Source organism: Lepidochelys olivacea (assembly GCF_965140295.1).
Source record: "Lepidochelys olivacea isolate rLepOli2 genome assembly, chromosome: 1".
NCBI classification, from domain to species: Eukaryota; Metazoa; Chordata; order Testudines; family Cheloniidae; genus Lepidochelys; species Lepidochelys olivacea.
The window spans coordinates 192,992,831-193,011,309 of record NC_140411.1 but is presented as its reverse complement, the minus strand read 5'-3'; the positions used below and the strand labels follow the sequence as shown (position 1 = coordinate 193,011,309).

Here is an 18,479-nt window from a genome sequence, read left to right as displayed (position 1 = left end):
TCCATTCCTCTTCAAAGTGTTTCTAACAGAGGAAGTATATTTGCCCCCCCCCAGTAGAAAAGGTACATACAATCCCACAATAACATGTACACAATCACATTTTAATACAATGGACCCCAAAGGTATTCACCTTAATTCAGTAAAGTTTATCTTAATTCCAGAATGTTGGATCAGGATATTACAGGATATTTTCAGTCTGTCACAGCTACGTTCTGAAGGGCTCAGCACCTAGCAGTTCTCATTATGAAACTTTAGGGCCAAAATGTTGACAGTTGAACATTCAACCTGCTGAATTAAAAATAAACAAAAACCTGGCTACTTACTTTGGTGCCTAAATGGAAACTGAGCTCTTTTTAAAATCTGGTCTTGATTCTGGGTACAGTGGGGGTTTTTTGTTTGTTTGTTTGTTTTTTGGGTTTTGGGTTTTTTTTTTTTTTTTTTTTTAAAGAAAATGTGGCCCTATGTGGCTTATGTTTAATGAGCTGGTGGTGTCGGTCCAACTTATGGTGGCGAGGGATCCACCTCACAATATACGCCCAGGAATGGCATGAATTAGCAACAGAGGTTGAAGACTGAAGCAACATGCAGGCAAAAGCATCCTGTCACCCTTAAAGATGATCCCATCAGCACAAGGATGCCAAGCATATTGGCAGGGCATCACGGAGAAGTTTGTACGGGTGCTGCTGTACCTATTAGATGCATAAATGGAGGGTTTCAGGTCTTCTAGACTGGTTAGACCTTTTGCAAAAATTGAGTTTACATTTGACTATGTGCTTTAAAAACAGTGATATTTATTTTGATTTTAAATCTCTAAGATTAGATGCAAGTTTGTGTGGTACAATTAATTAAAAGTACAAATCAAGCTCCATAGACATTAAAAAAGCCTTTTTGGAAGCAGATTGTGATTTATAGTCCCAGTGGATGAAGTGATTGATTATTTCTGTAGTTATTTCTAATAATCCTGTAATATTTTTCATCAGATAGAAAGTTGTTTTCCTATTTTGTGTGAGATCATGAGGTCCAGAGCACTCTGCCCTTGTGTAGTAATCCTCCTCCCCCCACCCCACATCGTCCTATTACAAGAATGTGTCATTTTCTTGTTTAGGAAAGAAAAATGTCTGAGATAAAATTTGTGTTTAGGAAGGATTTTAATCTCTAATGTATTTTAAAAAAAGTATAATGTTGGCAGAAAACCGTAAATCACGCTTATGTCATTCTCTAGATTGATTTTATGGAAGCTAGAGAGAAGATCTTGCCATGTATACTCTGTGATTATACAGAATACCGGTACAGACTATACATTTTGATATACTGTATTAAGAACAGAAGTTTTACCTTTCCTTCTGTTTGTGAATCATATATGTTAATCATTCTTAACCTGAGATTTATTCCTTGTCAATACATGAAATCCAAAATGGGATCTGAGTGGATTGTCTCACTTGATATTGTGTTCCTGATTGCATAAGTCTTCTACTGTAGATATGGATACAAATCCAAAATTTGTTTTCCAGGAATAATATCTGATATTTGCTTAAAATAGTAACTCTCAGTATTTGGAAAGCTGTGCCCCTTAAACGAAATGAAACCAATTGCACTCCCTGCAATTCCATCGTCTGATGATAAAAGCCTACAGGGGTGCCAACTCTCATAATTGTATTGCCTGATATTTAGGGGTTCCCCTCCCCTTAAACACCTTACTCCTGGAATCAAGATTCTGCATGAGACTCACAGCTTTTTTTTTGGGGGGGGAACCCTGGAAATGTGACCCCAGTGCACCATAAATACTCAGAAACTAGAAGTCAAAGAAAACTTATCCCCACATATATTTAAAAAAATTCTCATTTTGGGGGGACATCCTGACTCATGATTTTTGAAGGTTTGAGTTTGGCAATACCATATATCTCTTAATTTATATATCTTCCATGACCCCCCACTCCAACCCCACTGTGGGAAACACTGATATAGATATTCATAATATTATCCTTCTGCTCCTCTTTTACATGCTTTGAGCAGTGAAATAATTAACAATACTGACATTTTAAATTATAATTGGCCTTAAATTAAACACCCATGACTAAGGAAACTACTGCTTGAAAGCTATTGTTATAGGCTCTCTGCAAACTCAGGAAGACATTTCTGTATAAATTACCCTCCATATTTTGAAGGCTCCCTTTGCGATCATAACAGCTAGAGACAGCTACTTTTGGAAAGCTTAGATTCTGGAGAACAATTTAGAGGTCTGTCAGTCTGTCTCCCGGTGCATGTGGACAATGTCGAACACTCTGGGAAATACTGCCTTAAAATGCATTATTTCCAAGCTTATTCCTGCTGGTTAGTTCATTCAGTAAAAGGTTCCCAGAAAGTGATTACTAAGTGGTGGAAACACAAGTGGAATGAGATGAATGTTTAGCTGAGTGAATGTGTAGGGATTGTTTGGAGGTATTCACCCAACTCAGGGTCTAGAAGGAGAGAGAATCCATTCAGCTTTCAAGAACTGCCCTCCTCTTCAAAATAAAACAAAACTCAAACACAGGTTTTTGCATCCTGTGTGGCTATTTTGTGTATTTCCATGGTGTAAACTGAAGTTGGTTAAATTTGTGGATGATGCCAAAATTAGAGAGAGGTAGGAAAGAGGGCAGAACCAAGCTACCTTTTCTGTGTTATCTCCATGGATCTGGTAGAGGACCAGGTATATCCCAGTCTGCTCACTACCTGTCCTTGTGCCTCGCTGTCTCCAGCTACTCTGCATGCACACTTACCTAACACATAGTGGAGTGGCAAAGGACTGTGGCAGATAAAAATGGCTTCTGTTAGGCCCAGGTGTACTGTAAGCAAAAGGCCGAGAGTGCCCCACCTGCAGTACTGCATCCCACTCTTCTTTGAGGATATTTCCTTCTTTCTACAGCTCTTGTGCTGTGTTGCCTAACAGCCAACATGGGTTTGCACCATGTACGCAACCAGGGGTGCTACAGACAGCAGTAGCCAGGGAATCTTGCTGACAACCGTGACCAGCGGAGCTCCCAGGGACGTACATCTGTGCTTCTTGACTTACCTGTGTACATCAGCGGAGGGTTGACCCTGTGTCTTAAAGTACCGGATTGGGACTTGAGACTGGCTCTGCCACCAATGTCTTGTGTGACTCTAGGCAAGTAACTTAATCTTTCTGTGCTTTAGTTCCACATCTGTAAAATGGGGATATTTCCTTTCTCTTTATTTTATTGTCTGTTTAGATTGCAGGCTCATCCGGGAAGTGACTGTGTCTTTCTATGTACATGCAAAGCAAATGGATACACAGTCTTGGTGCAAATAATAAAAGTGCATTCAATCCCCCACTTCCCTTGGCCACAAGATGGCTACCTAGTGACAATGTGGGCTGTGTCCAAAAAGAAATCAAAAGGGTGACCTGCCAAAAGTATACAATTCCAGAGCTGGCACAAGCTCTGTAATTGCTATAGGGAGATTAAGTAACCAAGGCAGGGAGGAAAGGTGTCCACAAGAGTGTGTCAATCCAAAGAGGTGATCCACAAAATGAAACGGTTCAGAAATTGTGGCTCTGTAGTGATCCCCTCTGGCAGACACATGGAGTAGCACTGATGTGCCCTAGCAGGAGCTGCCTGTAACTCTCCTCTGGCAGATCCAGAGATGGCCTAATTTGGGGCCTATGATGAGGGAAACAGAGCAGACATTTTAAAAAAAAAAGTTGATTGATATGTTGTGGGTGGAAACTTCTGATAGATCAGAAAGCCACAAAAGCCTTAGTGCCACTAAAACAAGCAGGGCTGTGGATAGGGGGACTAAGGGCTAATACACAGTAGTTTCCATAGGCTATCTCAAAGAGAACATAGTAATTGGGATATGAATTATCTTAGCCCCCAAATCACAAAATTCCTGAAGCAGAACAGGCTACAATTACCCTCGGCAGCACAGGGATTAAGAATGAGATTGACAATTTATATAATAACTCTGCCATGGAAGTATTGAGCTCTGATAGCATTACTACTTTTGCAATTGTGTTCAGCCCAGGAAAGAACAGTAATTGAATATTATCAGATTGTAAATGGATGAAATGTTGAACTGAGAGTCCTGAGCTATGTGAATTATGTCATCCTTTATTGCAGAGGCCCTAGGAGCTGCTTAATGCAGCATGTGAAGGGGGTTGCTCCTGTGATTTATTAGTAGATAGTGTGTGTTTGATTTGTATTATGCTTATTTTTACATGTGGCACCACAGAAAGATCACACTGTGTGAAGCTGTGAAGGAGCTGAACACGGTGTTATGAAGGAGCTGCTTGTGTGAATGCTGGACTCTGAATGTGTAACTTTAAGGCCCAAATATTTGTAACCAGATTGGTCTGGGACTTCAGGGGGAGTGGAAAGGGTCCTGAGAACCGACAGGCAGCAAGTGAATGAAGGGTAAGAGGGGCTCTTTTACCTGGGAAATGTACCTGGGATCTTTGTTCTTTTAAAAAGCAGAGGCAAGTGTGACTGGGACAAGGGTTTTTCTCAGGTGTGCTTAGGGATCTAAGTAGCATTATGGTTTGGGGTGGGAGGCAGTTTTGACCCACCTTTAACAATTATTTTTGAAGGAGGGTGACTAACATCTCTGCTCCTATGAGCCTTTGTAAATTACAGGTATGATTGATTTTCTCCTGCAGATGAAGTTTGCCTTTCCGCTCATTATCCTAGGGCTTGGAGCCCGAGGCAAGTTTTATTTTGCACTCTGTTTGCTCTTTCTCACTCATCCCATTTGTGAGATGTTTTCCCATCTCTTCAGAGAAGGATGTTGCAAACAGCATTAAAACAAAGCAACCTACATTGAAGCCGGTGCTGCATTTTTTCATAACGTTTGAGATTTTTTTTCTTATAGTTTGGTTCCCAGTTTTGCACCTCCCTCCTCTCCTCCCTCCTCCCCCCCCCCCCCCCCGCCCGGACGATGACCACTTGATCACTTCTTGATCTGTGTTACCTTTGTACTTTTAAGTGTAGGGGTGCACTAGGACCCAGCGAGCTGCCTCTGAAGCAGCCTGCAGAAAGGCAGCTCAGCAGACTCCTCCTTATCTCCAGTGTCAAACTTGACATCAGCCTGCAAGCGGAGCATGGTAACTTCTCCTGCAATCAGCGCTCTCACATCAGTGGCATGCTGCATGAAGATATGCTCCTCTCCCTGCCCTCTGCACCAGCAACATGGATTGTCACATCTCCATCCTCCTCCTTCTCATCTGCTCTGCGCTCAGCTGCGTTGGGGAACTGATTCTCCATCCTACCAACGAAGGTAAGTAAGCCAGGCACAGATAGAGATCCCAGCGGTGACTACACTTTCCCTTTTTCTTAACGTTGGGATCCTGTTTAAAACCGGGTCCGCACCATTTTTTTAAGGTGGTCCAGCGTGATAACTGTTTGTTGAGCGGGTGGACTGAGATTTTCTTTGATTGAACAAATGAGTGGTGAAAGAAACCCTGCAAAATCAGATGGTGGCAGCTGGAACAATTATAACTTTCAATTGCAATGCATAATGGACAGCAGTGTACACAAGGCTGTGTGTTAATTTATACAAAGGGGAGGTTGCTTTCTTCACAGTCGTCGTCTTATAGCAAAGTTTAAAAAAGAAAACGTAGCTCTGTTCGTGTGAGCAGCTCGGTGGGGGTGGGGGGAGCATGACATGTTTGGGTGGTGACCGTGACCCATGACACAAGTAAAGGGAGTTTGGTCGTTAGATGGAAGAGAGAGAGAGCGCGTATCCGTGTGTTTCTGTAGTGGCCGGATTTCACAGACGACGTGGAAGTTGTATATTACATCTCACAAGGTGATGGGCTGCTCCGTGGTACAGGTTATAATGAGCATAAGTAACGCTAAGGGGAACCATGATAGTAATGCCCAGTGTGCTTGTCTGCATATAGTGATGTGTATGAAAAGTATATATTCTGTGCTGGATAGCCCAAAGGATAAAGGAGGGAAGGAAAGACTGGGAAAGAAAAGGAAGGAAAGAGAAGTATAGAGAATTTTGTGTTTTCTTCCCTTGAGGTTATATTTTTAAATGCCGTCCCAGCTACACAATTATCAAATTGATCTTACTGTTTATTCACAATTAATGCATGGAATATAACTCATTTATAAAGTAGTCATTTAATTTCCTAATGTTCTCTTTGTATCTAATGTACCTAATTTCTCAGCATCTTTAAAAAAAAATACAAAAAACTTACAGCACCTGTCCTTTTTCATGAATTATTTCCTTGCTGATAACTAAACCACAAACCCTGCTTATATGCATAATGATAGTAATATGATGAGTCTTGGTTTATTTCATTTCAGAAACTTTTAATGTAATAAAAAGCAGCCAGTGGTACTGCTCCTTTTAGATAACCTACTTTTATTGCTGTAACAATTTAATTTCAGGCTTTAATTCAGAATAGTCACCTTTTTAAAAAAATCCCTAAACAAGGCATTGGCATATCGTTCTTGTTAGCTTTTGCTAAGTTAATGTGTGAAATTGAATGTGATTAAAATACACAAATTTCAGCAAAATAATTATACCCATTGGACAGTCAGTCTTGAAAGCTAATTTAAAATCTAAGTTGAAAAAGACATGGCTAGCCATTCCCCATGGATAAATAGAAGTGGTGCCACAAGACACTGGACACAGCCTCTGGGATCAGTGTGTCCAAAGCAACTTTTATCTATAAAATCCAGAGGTCAAAAGGTGATGAAGAACTTCTAACAGCGAACAATTGTACAAAACCTACACCTGCTTGATATATAGCATTTGTATACAGAAGAAAATATATTAGCTATTAAGATAATTATTTTTGGTGCCCAAGTAATGGTGATGAACTGAGAGACGCCCTAACTGCTTTTGGGGTAAGGCAATTATTGTGTAAAGCTATTTTTTTTCTGTAAAGGGGAAAAAACAATTAAAAAAAGATTAAAACTTTACAAATCCAAGTAATTCTTACATCAGCTCTTTTTATTGCTGGGAAGAGTCAATTATATAATGTTATCATAAAAAGTATAGAACAGCTGTAATATATATAGTCTGTGTAAATATTTTTTGTATGGAGAATCCTTCAGAGGTTATTTAATAGAACACACTTTCAAAGTGTTGTGCACAGCTAAGCCTTTCTCCAGCAACACGCTATTTTATAAATAGTGTCACCCTTCGCAAATGATTTTGGCTAATAAAAACAAGCATGTTCGCAGGGGTTACTTTCTGTGTGTGTTTTTATTACAAAAGATTCTTCACTAAGTATGTAGTTCTGTTAGGCAGTAAGCAGAGCAGCTCCACTTCCATGATACTTGCAGGCAGACACATAATGTAAACGAAGATAATAATTAAGGCAAAAAGAATTTTGAGAACTGAAGTTTGCTAAAATATCACTAATTTTTTTTTGTTGAGAATTGCTGGTTTTGAGATTTAATTTAAAAAATTAAGGAAAGTGTGGGGAAAAAAATTCCTATGCAATAAAAAATGTGTACTAGGTATAGCTGTCCAAGGAAGCTTCTAATAAGACAGTGTTGTACATTATGACTCCTCCAGTTTGACTTTAGTTTTTTTTTCTTTATCATTACTTTACAAATCTTGTGCAAGATACAGTATGAAATAGATGTAATGTTTTCTGCACAGCCAACGGAAGCGACAACAAAATTGGACAGCAGTGCTTAATCTTCCAGATTGAGTATTATTTTTATATTCCTTCCCCATAATGGAAACTAGGTGTTTCTTCTAAAAATAAAACTAACTTCCAACAATTTAATATTTGTGGTAACTTCGGAAGGCTTGAAATAGATTTTTGATTTGTTTACCATATATTTAGATGGATACAGTGAATTTAAGAATTTGAGTTTTTATAATTTGCTAACATGAGTCACACACACACATTTGACAATCTATTATCAACATGCATTTTAAAAATCTAAGTTCAAAAAGGTTTTTTCTTTTTTTCTTGAAATAATCTTCTCCTGATCACCTTTCTTCTTTCCCACCCCTTTGCTCTAAATTTCCATGGTCAGCACCCCACCCTTCCAAATAAAAAGGAAGTTAAGGGGAAATGTATGTTTATATGATTTTATGGTAATTATTTAGAAAAGTTTTCTTTTTCCAATTGTGAGAATGAACAAACTGTAAGAATTTTAACTAAGAATTTGGTCAAGGGGTGTGTCTGAGTATACCAGTTTTGATACGTGGATAGATAAATAGAACATATGTGAGTTGTATAAAACTTACTGTGGATTAACCAATTAATTTCTCATCGAGTCTTTTAAGAAAGGATGAAACACAATCAAAATTGCTTTACAGTACATGTAACTGCTACTGTACATTAGGCATATTGAAGGTAGTTGTGGGCTACAACCAGAAATATACCAGATTTATTTTATCTGGAAGAATTGTGCAGATTTTTGTGAAAGCATTTTTAGTGCTAAAATGTTGCTTAAAATATATGGTCATTACAGCCAATACAAACACTGCAACAGCAGGAAAAATAGCAGTAGTAATAGTTATATGTAGGTCTACTTCATTTTTAGTTATTTAATCCAGTTTGGGGGTTTTTGTGCAGGAGAGATGGAACATATGATACTTGTCACCATCACCAAAAGTTTTATTTAAAAAAAACCTGTTCTTTTATGGAAACAGGTAATTTTTGTTAAACTTGTTTCTTAAGAAATCTGCCACATACTGGGCTTTTTTTTAAAAAAAACCACACATTTCTTAGCTCTTAAACTATCTCAGTAGTCCTGAAAGAGGCTTTATCAATGTACAGTAGTGAAGTGTGAACCATTCTTGGAGTAATAGGAAAATGTCAGAAAGAATTAACATCTGAATGAGTGGATCATTCCCCAGTTTAGGGTTGACATCTATTTTCAACACACAAGCAGAAAACCCTTAGGGTGAGAATGTGCTGTGCGCTTAAGGTGCATAGAAATCACAGACACTATTATTTCAATTTGATCTAGTTTTTTTACTTTTGGAGGATTACACTTTTTCACTTAGAGGGATGCAGTTTCTTTCAAAACAGTTTATATAGTATCCAGAAATTGAATGAGTTATACAATTCTGTAATTTAATAGCTTTTTCTGATCCTTTTCAGTAACTATGCTATTTGCCTGAGGGTACCAGCAACCTTAATTTCACTGTTTTATAACCCACAACAGTTAACACTTGACCTGGGTCATTAACAGGATTATCAGCAAATTTGTTTAAGCTTTTACTGACAACCTGAATTGCTTCAATAATATTTTGACTGTGCAGACAGGAAACTTCTTGTAACTTCTCAATCTAGCATAAAATTAATTTCTTATGAAAACGATGCTGAAAAGAGGACCAAAATTGTAAATCTGTTTGCAGTACTGAGTTACAAATAGTCTCCATTCTGGTAAACAGTAAACAACTTGTAATCAGTCCCTCTTTCCAGTGTGTATGAGGTTTCATGTTTTTCTCATTCATTACCGTAATGGAACTTTGCATAACTTAGCAATTAAATTACATAGTTTTATTGGTGTGAATATTTACTGTTTACAAAGACTTATTAATATTAATGTGTTTGCTAGCAATGTCAGCTATTACATTTTTTAAAAATGCCAGTGTTGTATGTGCAGTGGCATGTTCAACTGACTTTGCAAGAACATTTTTATGTTTTGTTTTAGTGACATTAGGAAATATTGAAAGTGCTGGAAACTTTTCTACAGCAGTGAAAAGGAATTGTATGGGGAAAACTCCTCCTTTTAACAAGCATTATCTTACTCTGTGTCAGCTGTTATTAGATCATGACCAGTTTTGATGTATCGTGGCATAATTCCTGAAGCACTTAAAGTTCAGCGGCTGTTAATTTTGTGAGTATAATTGCAAAAGTGTAATTATAAAGGTAGAAATTTTAACAAAAATATATTGTCTTTTTAAAGTTGGAATTTGGAAGATTTAAACTGGTGAGGTTTAAAGGGCTATTTTTTGTACAGCTGTATCGTATTCAAAGCTGCTGTGTTTTAATCCTTAGCTATATGACCAGACCAGTAATGAGCATGCTTTAATATTCACGCCATGGTGTTTGTAAAATGCAGTATTACAGGGGGGAAAAGTTCAGTGGATTCGTTATTTTGTATGCCTGTGTTTACTGAGAGGTTTTAATATTTTGAATAATTTGTTTCCTTTTCTGTTTGTCACTTTTGAATCTTTCCTGATTTAGCACATTATAATGAAAATATTGTTAAAAGGAAAAATTAAGATGCTTCTCAAAAAATTTACTTAAAATGTTTAAAAAATCAAACCATATCCAAATGTAAGGTTCTTCCCAGAATTTATTTATATACATTTTTTCCCAACAGGGCTAACCTCCTCCCAAAGCTAACATAAAAGTAATAACCAAAGAGGTAAAAGATTGTGTTTTAAAATTTTCACTGTATTAAAAAAGCATACGCAGCTACAAGCTTTCGATCATCAGCTATCTGAAAATCTTAAACATGTATGACACACATCAAGTTTAGGCTGTTATTTACAGTAAAATCTTTGCAAGTTCTTGATGCTTCATGAATAACTGTAATTTATTTGCACGTACATTTGACAGAAATATTGGCATTTGTTTAAAAAATTATCATCCTTGGAATTATTATCCTTGGAATAATGCTGAATTCAGCAAATTTGCAGTCAGTATGCTTGCTTTTGATTTTGTTTTAAAATATACAACTTTTCTTCCAGGAAAGCATGTAACTACTCTTGTACTTGTAATCCCCATTTGATGAAAGGTTTAGAAATACAGATGCAGGTGTTCTTTTTTGTTTTTAGAGATCTGGATTTTATCACCAGTGAGGGTCACTGCAGAGCTGTTACCAAATGTGAGAGTACAATCTGCAGACTTTTAAACAGAGGCTGATCTAGTTCTGTTATGCATCCGATAGGTTATTATTCATCCAGTTATAATGGTGTCCTAGGCTGCCATTTGATTTCTTTAAGAAATCCTCTGGAGGAGGGGTGACATCCCTCAAAATTCCTAAAGTTCAAAGTTGTGCTCTACAGAACCAGAATTGTGACATTTATTAGAAAATCAGATAGGCACCTGAACTACTGAATTAACCAGGCAAGGAGGAGGCGGTACGCATGTTAGGAAAAGTTCACGGGCAAGGAACAAGTATCTAATAGGTTCTTCACCTTGTGAGACACAATTCCAGCTGACAGAATTTGGTTGCTCCGCTGGGCATTGATGTGGGGATTCTCCATTGGGAAAGTCAATATCAATTTTACTTTTTACCAAAGCTCTGTTAGTTATGAAAAGAAGCTCGGCTGCTGGAAAGCATTTACAAGGGGGAAAGGGTAGCAATGGTACAGAGAAAATAAAGACAAAAATATGTAGGAAAGGGTGTTCTGCTACCCACATTTCTCAACTACAATCTTGTGGGATCTTTAATAGTAAAGTCCAAAGTAAATAGCACTAAGCAAGTAGCACTCATATGTTATGATCTAATGATAGCTGGTGTTGAGTAAGGTAATGCATGTTAAAAAGAGTTTTCCCTGTTCAGTTCCTATCTATTGCTATAGAAATGTTTCCAGCATTTTCATAATTTCTTTACTTACCAGCAAAATCACATTTAAAGTTATCAGTTTGACTGAAAATCCATTAAAGTGTTACAGCCATTTTTATTTCCAAAAACATTAAATACATTTAAAAAAATAAAAGCTATTGTTGTCAACTGCAGTTATATTCTAAATCATAAACAAAACTTTATAAACTGCTTTATAAATCTACTTTTAAGACAGATTCAAAGGGCACAATCTGATCTTGCGCTGGTATAATTCAGGAGCTGCTTCATTGAAATTCATGGGACACGATTTTCAAAAGCACCTAAGACATATGAGCTTTCAAGGAAACTTGTGCACCTAACTCTGTTCGGAGTTCTTGAAAATCCCAGCTCAAGGAATTCTTTTACCAGTGTGAAACCAATGTGAAATCAGAACTAGGACCCAAAGATTTCAGATTGCTTGTGAAACTCAGTAATAAATGGTGTGACTAAAAGAAATAAAGAACTAGAAATAAAGATAATCCTGTCTCAAAGAAAATGTTGGGAGAGAGACAAAAGAATTAAGCCCCAGCCTGAGAGACTGTCAGCTGGAATGAATGAAACCACACCAAATAAAGTCTTAAACTTGCAGAGATGTTATTAAATGAGACAAACTGTAAGTAGAAACTTCACTGCCAGCCTCCCTTTTTTCTTGAATTACTGTATCCTGCTGTTTCAGGCAAAATATGGAGGGAAAATCCTATTAATCTGCTGGAAAAATATTGATGAAAGAATAATAGCAGACAAAACGAACAGTAGTAGAAACTTACTAGCAATTAAGAAAACAATGGGATGAATGTTACGGAATAAGGTTCAGTCAGGGCAGTTGAATGTAATATGTTATGGGAACAGTGAAAGCATTTATTTTTTTTGTCCAGCCTGTTTCCCACACCATATTTATATCCACCTCTTGATGGCGAGGACAAAAAGGTTACCTAAGTCCGCATGTTAAAATATTAATGAAAAGACTGCTAGAAAGCTGGTCTCTAATGCCTCCCTGATTTTTAAGTACTTAATTGAAAAGTTTGTTTTGAATTTATTCACTTCAGGAAAGAGAATGTTTTATAGCAAATGTCTAAGGAAGAGAATAACTATCTGAACTGGAAATTTTAAAACCACAAAATCTCCTTCACCGCCCAACTTTTAGGCTTCCCACAGACTTTGCCCAGTAGTAAATAACAAGGAGTGAAGTTATTTTTGTGGCGGAAGTTCTGAGCTGAAATCCAATAAATACATAACCCCTACAGCCGTCTCTCATTAGCTGCATTATTATAATTCTTAATTCAGTGCTCACAGTGTCGCTCAATCCTGAATTAAGGCATAAATAAAGACAGTCTCCTGGTTCCTAAAAATGTTCAGGCTTTGTTTACATTAGCAAGCTTCATGGCTGTGATTCTTCAGCAGTACAGCTCCACAGGTGCCAGTATGTGGAAGCTGCAGTGTAGATGGGGTTCAGGCATTTTTACCACCCTATTTAACACTTAAATAACAGGATGGTAAAAACATGCAATCCATGTGTATGCTGTAGTTGCCACAGATGTCATCATCCATCAAGGGGCACTACTGGAGAACTTACAGCTACAAAGTTTTGGGGTAAATAAGGTCTCGGAGTGTAAGGATCCAATCCCGCAAACATTACTCGAGCCCAGTTAAAGAATAGGTGAAAGGAAGTGAGTGTTTGTCCCGGTGAGGGATGAAGTACCCAGGGGAAGTAAAAGGTAGAGAGGCTGTGGAAAAAAGGCATTCACTCTGAGGTCAGAACTTGATCTTGGGAACCTAAACCTCCTCAGTCTCCTCTTCTTCTCCATCAAACCTCAGTTGCTCCTCTTCACCATCCCTGTCTTTGCTGCTTCCTTTTTCCCCATAATTTCTCCCATCCCTATTTATTCTTTACCTCCCTACCATGATCAGGTAAGCAAGGTAAGGCATATTCCCTTTCCTCTTTTATCTTGGGTGGGAAATTTTGATTTTTACCTCCTACCCGTTCCCTTTCACCCACACACTTCTAATCAGAATGGAGAACCTTTGGTCCCTGGTTTCCCAGAGGGGGCCATGGCGGAGTACGCTACTCAAACAGTGCACTCTATCAGCAGTACACTCAACTGTTCCAGCCTAGCACTCAAGACTGGAGAGAGGAGTGGCAGAGAGTGGGGTTTATGCACAAAGAATGTGCTCAGTTGGAGAAGGGAGGGGCTGCTCGATGAGGAAATACTGGGAGCTTATGGTGTGTGGGGGAGGCTAATGGTTGGAGGTGACAAAGCAGAAGGTTAAGGTCTGTGAGAAATTGTGATGGGTCGGCGGGTGAGAATTCAACAGCCACATTAGCATTTACCTTTTCTTTGCTATAAATATTTATATTTCTCACATGTGGAAGGAGCAAGAGAATGTTAGCAAAGTTTGGGTTGGAACGGCATCAAATTAAGTCGGGGCAGTTCCATTTTTCATGTGGATAGCACAGCACACATGTTCTGCATTAATTACCTCCATAAATTCAGTGAACCTAGCAAACAATGAGAATAGCATATTGGTGACATCAGTGTATTGGAAAATAGAACTGGTTTTAACATCTTGGTTTCCTCAACATGACACTTCTGGAGCTTTCTGATGCTATGAGCATGTTGTTCTCCCAATTCACACCAAAACATTTAACCATTTGCCCTATGGATATATTCTATACATATGGGTAACTGGGTAAGAGCTCAAACATGTCAGTGCAAGTTGAAAGGTTTGGTTCATAAAAGTTTATCCTTCATAACAATCTGTAAGAGAAGAAGAGATTAATGAAATTACGGGAGATGCACTTGTCTGGATGGCCCTCTGAACATAGTTTAATACATAGATAGATCTTACTAATTTCTGAGCTTTTAAAGAAATGGTAAGGGTTTTTTCTTGCCTAAGCAAAATTTGAAAAGCAACTTCTTCTAAAATCTGTAATAATGCCAGTGTGATTCAACAGTCACTTGCCCTATTAGCTGACAAACATTTGGTTATTTGGGTTCTGGTCCTTGTCTCAACAGACTCTGACATCAAAGAGTGACCGATTACCTAAAACTCCCACTGACTTCACTGGGAGTTGTACACATTGAAGACTCTTAGGATCAGGGTCTTCAGTGTGTTTGCAGTGCAGTAATAAGGAAAGTTTCCATGATCTGGGGAACCATTCTAGGTGTGAATGCTACTCCTGATGAAATCTCTGCTTTCTATGGCATCTGCTGCTGTCAAGAGTTCTAGAGGCTGAGGCTATTGTGCTGTTTCTTGAGTTGCTGACATATTTAACAGATATGGGTAGAGTATTGTGATCTAATGCAAAGGGCCCCATCCTATGAGGTGCTATGCTGTGTGTCCTCAATCTCTATTGAAGTCAGTAGAAGGCACACAGCATCTTGGAGATGCTCAGCGTCTCTAAGGATGGGGCCCTTTGTAGATCCCAGCTTTATCAGACCCAAAAAGAGACCCATTCTACAAAACTCCTATTGGTTTCATACAAGGTTTCATACAACTGATTTCCATAAGTTATCTCAAGTAGGGAGTGCAGGCTATGGCCACAGGAAGAATTTTAGGGCTTGATTGTGCAAGGTGCTGAGGCCCTTTTGGGAAGTTTTCAGCTCCTATTGAAGTCAGTTGTGTGGCATTTGGCATTTCATAATGTTTGGTCCTTATAGAAGGGTAAACTTGCCTTTTCCTAATTTCACACCTTCCCTAGTTATGTGGACCTGATTCTGAAATCACCCTGGTTTATATCAGTGTAATTTTTACACAAAAATAAGTTGAAGGTTTGCATTGCAGTTTGGACCTCATTAGGCTCATCCATTCTTAGTTTTTATATTCCTGGTGTAATGAAAAGAACTGGCAGCATAACAACTCTACAGGAAATAGGAGGCTAATAAAACGGAAACTTTATTAGGCCCATTTGATAAATGTTATGTTCCAGCACACCAATGATGTGTTTTTATACAATTGGAGAGTGAGTTACACACAGTACTAACAGCACTGTACTCCTCTTGTATAAGAGTTTAAGACTGAGAAAAATCAATTTATGTTTCTGGTGGTGATCGTACATAAAAATATTTTCTAGGCAAATTGTCAAAATAACACAGACAGGTGTGAGAAAATCCACCATGTAACTCTGCCAAAACTGCTCTCTACTGACTGGCAAAACATCTACTATTTCAGTGTTGATGCTTTCTGAGTAGAGATGACTACATGTGCCTTTTCTTTTATCCTGGGAGAAATAGGGCATGGTCTTTCTGTGAACCACTGAGTTCAATGGGAATTTGAGGGCATTTGGCACTCTGTAGGATCATGCTCAAAATAGATTAGTTTATACATCAAACTATTTTGCATCTCATGGCTATCCTCTGAACACTCTCCCCCCCCCCCACTGAGATGAGGGGGAAAGTATTTTAGCATGCAGTGAGCTCTCTACGTTTTGCAGTAACAAAATTTTAGTAACTTTAATTCTTGTTTCCAAACGTTTTCAGCTTTATGGGTTTTTTTAAATACAATAATAATATTTTGCTCTTCTACACCTTTAGTGTGAGGATTTCATAGTGTTTAGCACGCCTTTGGGGGGAGGGCACAATTGTCCTTTGTTCTGTACATGTGCAGGGGAGTTAGAAGGATGTAACTTGTCCCTAACTCAGCTGTATAGGCGTTACATCTGGTGGGTCTCAGAGTTGGAAGCAGAACAGCCCTGTGGAACATCTCCATTGCCCGTGCAGGTGGGTGGAGAGTGAATGGGCAGGAGTGAGGAGTGGATAGAGCCTTTGGCTAGCACTAGTTGAGCCAACGAGGGAAGAGGGAGTGAGGAAATGTGTTACTGATCTGAGCCAGCAGCAAAGTACTTCCTGTATGGAGCAATCGTTGAGTCGGGGGAAAATTGTGATTCAGTCACAGGTTCCTCCTTAGTCTGGTCCTAGGGCATTGCAGTTTATAATCTAGCTCTTTATTTGTGGGCATTTCTGTAGTGCTCATCAGTGTGCTGAGTCCCCTCGTTAAGTGCTTAACAACAGTCCCGTGAGAGAGAATTACAATGAGATTCCTATTTTGGTACCTTCTCTGATCAACCCTAGGAAGAACAGACTACCTGAATCTGGCTCCACCAGGAGTTCGGGAGCATGTTTGCTGAAAAGAATAAAACTGAGGGAAAAATGAAATTCTCTTGCTCCTGAAATACAAGGCCAATTGCCAGAAGTTGCAAAATATCAGTGTTGCAAGATTTGACATGTAACAAAAAGTCAATAAATGATTTAACCTAATATAGAGAACTTACCATTTAATAAAAATAGATTTCTGGAACACTAATAATTTGAAAGGTAACTTGACACATCTGAATATGGTTGGGCTGTGCTTTTTATTTGAGTTCATAGCAATAACTTTTGGATTTGGGGCATGGCTTATTTGTTATGTAATAAACATCTTTGCCAGAATGATGGAGGCCTGTACCCTCCAGTTTGTTTTCTGTCTCGGTTGCCGCTGCACTCAATTTTACGGCAAGTTGTTTTTGTTTCATTTTTTTGGATGTGGCTTTTTTTTTTTTGCTTGTACAGTTCTGTAGTCAGCAGTTTAACCACAGATTGAAAATGGCATTTGCCAAATTTGTAATGCTCTGCACAAAATCCTATTTTGTATTGTTCAACATAAGAGGGGCATAGCAGAAAAACTGCAGTTCTCACTACAATTGTGTGTCTCCCCAAAGGCTATGGCATGGCCTTAATCTGCCAGAAGATTTCCCCCTAAGGTCCACATTTGGAATGAGAACTGTATAGCACAAAAGGCCAAATCTTAGAGGCGCCTGAGCAGGAGAGCATAAGAAATAGCAAGTTTCTACTGGGGTTTCTAGGGCACTTACACCAGTGAAGGATAGGTGGAGTGCAGCATGACCAGATGCCTGACATGTTCCATGTGCCGGAGACTGAGGAGGCAAAGGTCCCAGAGCAACACACTTGGACCGAGCAGACTTCTCCTATACCAGGGGAGTTCTCAGCTGGGCATTTGCAGCATGAACTACGGCCCTTTTATGCCACTTGAGCAGCATAAAGTGGCTCTAATGTCACTACAGAATCTGGACTATTATGAATATATACTCATGTAAATGAGTAGAGAATCAGGCCCCAAGTCAGCTACTTAAAAGGATTTGGGGCAAGGGTAATTTAGAATCACATGTTGTTTCTGAATGCTGTTACTTGAACAGGAACATAGCATTGGTTAGAACTGTTTATGCCAGAATTCCGAATCTCCAAACCGCTTCCTGTCCATAACCAGAAATTCCATAGAAACCCTTTACCTTATTTTTGACCATCATGATGGTTCGTCCCAGATGTCTGTACACAATGGGGCATGTCTTCACCCTGGCCACAACCCAGCTTGCCTGTTTGCAGTTGCCATTTCCACCCAGAAAACAAACTCTGGGTGCAAATCTGAGCAACTGCAACTTCAGCTCCCTCCCTTCTGCCTGTAATCTGGTAGTTTAGAGGAGCCGACCCTCAGACCTGTACACATAGTTGATTAAGTGTATAAAAATTCAGGTGCGGATTGTCCTGGCAACAGGGAGGCTACCATTCTAAAAATGTATGTAAGTATGTGAACAGACTCCACTCTGTCCCACCCCAAAACCAAATCCTGGCTAGGTTCCTGCTTCAAAGTGCCTTCTTTGCTTCCCAGAGAGTTACACAGCATATTTTGGTTATGAGCATCCTCGTTTTTTGTGTTGGATAGCCACAATAAGGTTTTTTCCCCTTTGCTAGCATTTTTCTAATAACTAATATTATTCCAAATTAACCAGAGCAGACAACATTTACGTGTATGCGGTGTTTTTTTGTAACCGTGTTGGTCCCAGGATATTAGAGAGACGAGGTGGGTGAGGTAAATCTCTCACCAGCAGAAGTTGGTCCAATAAAAGATATTATCTCACCCACCTTGACTTTCTAACATTTACATGGT

The 18,479-nt window shown here is 38.8% G+C and overlaps 1 protein-coding gene across 5 annotated transcripts in view; it reads left to right on the top strand.

The window, feature by feature from the left end:
* Positions 1–5,051: 5,051 nt before the first annotated feature.
* Positions 5,052–18,479, top strand: part of EPHA3 (EPH receptor A3) — a 300,525-nt gene continuing 287,097 nt past the window's right edge. For 2 of the 5 annotated variants that reach the window (XM_084638606.1, XM_084638607.1), the window contains exon 1: positions 5,052–5,271. In XM_084638606.1, coding sequence (XP_084494732.1) covers positions 5,184–5,271 — 88 coding nt within the window. In that variant the 5' untranslated portion in view covers positions 5,052–5,183. The remainder of the gene's footprint in view (positions 5,272–18,479) is intronic. The other 3 variants (XM_084638604.1, XM_084638603.1, XM_084638605.1) reach the window with 2 other exon arrangements.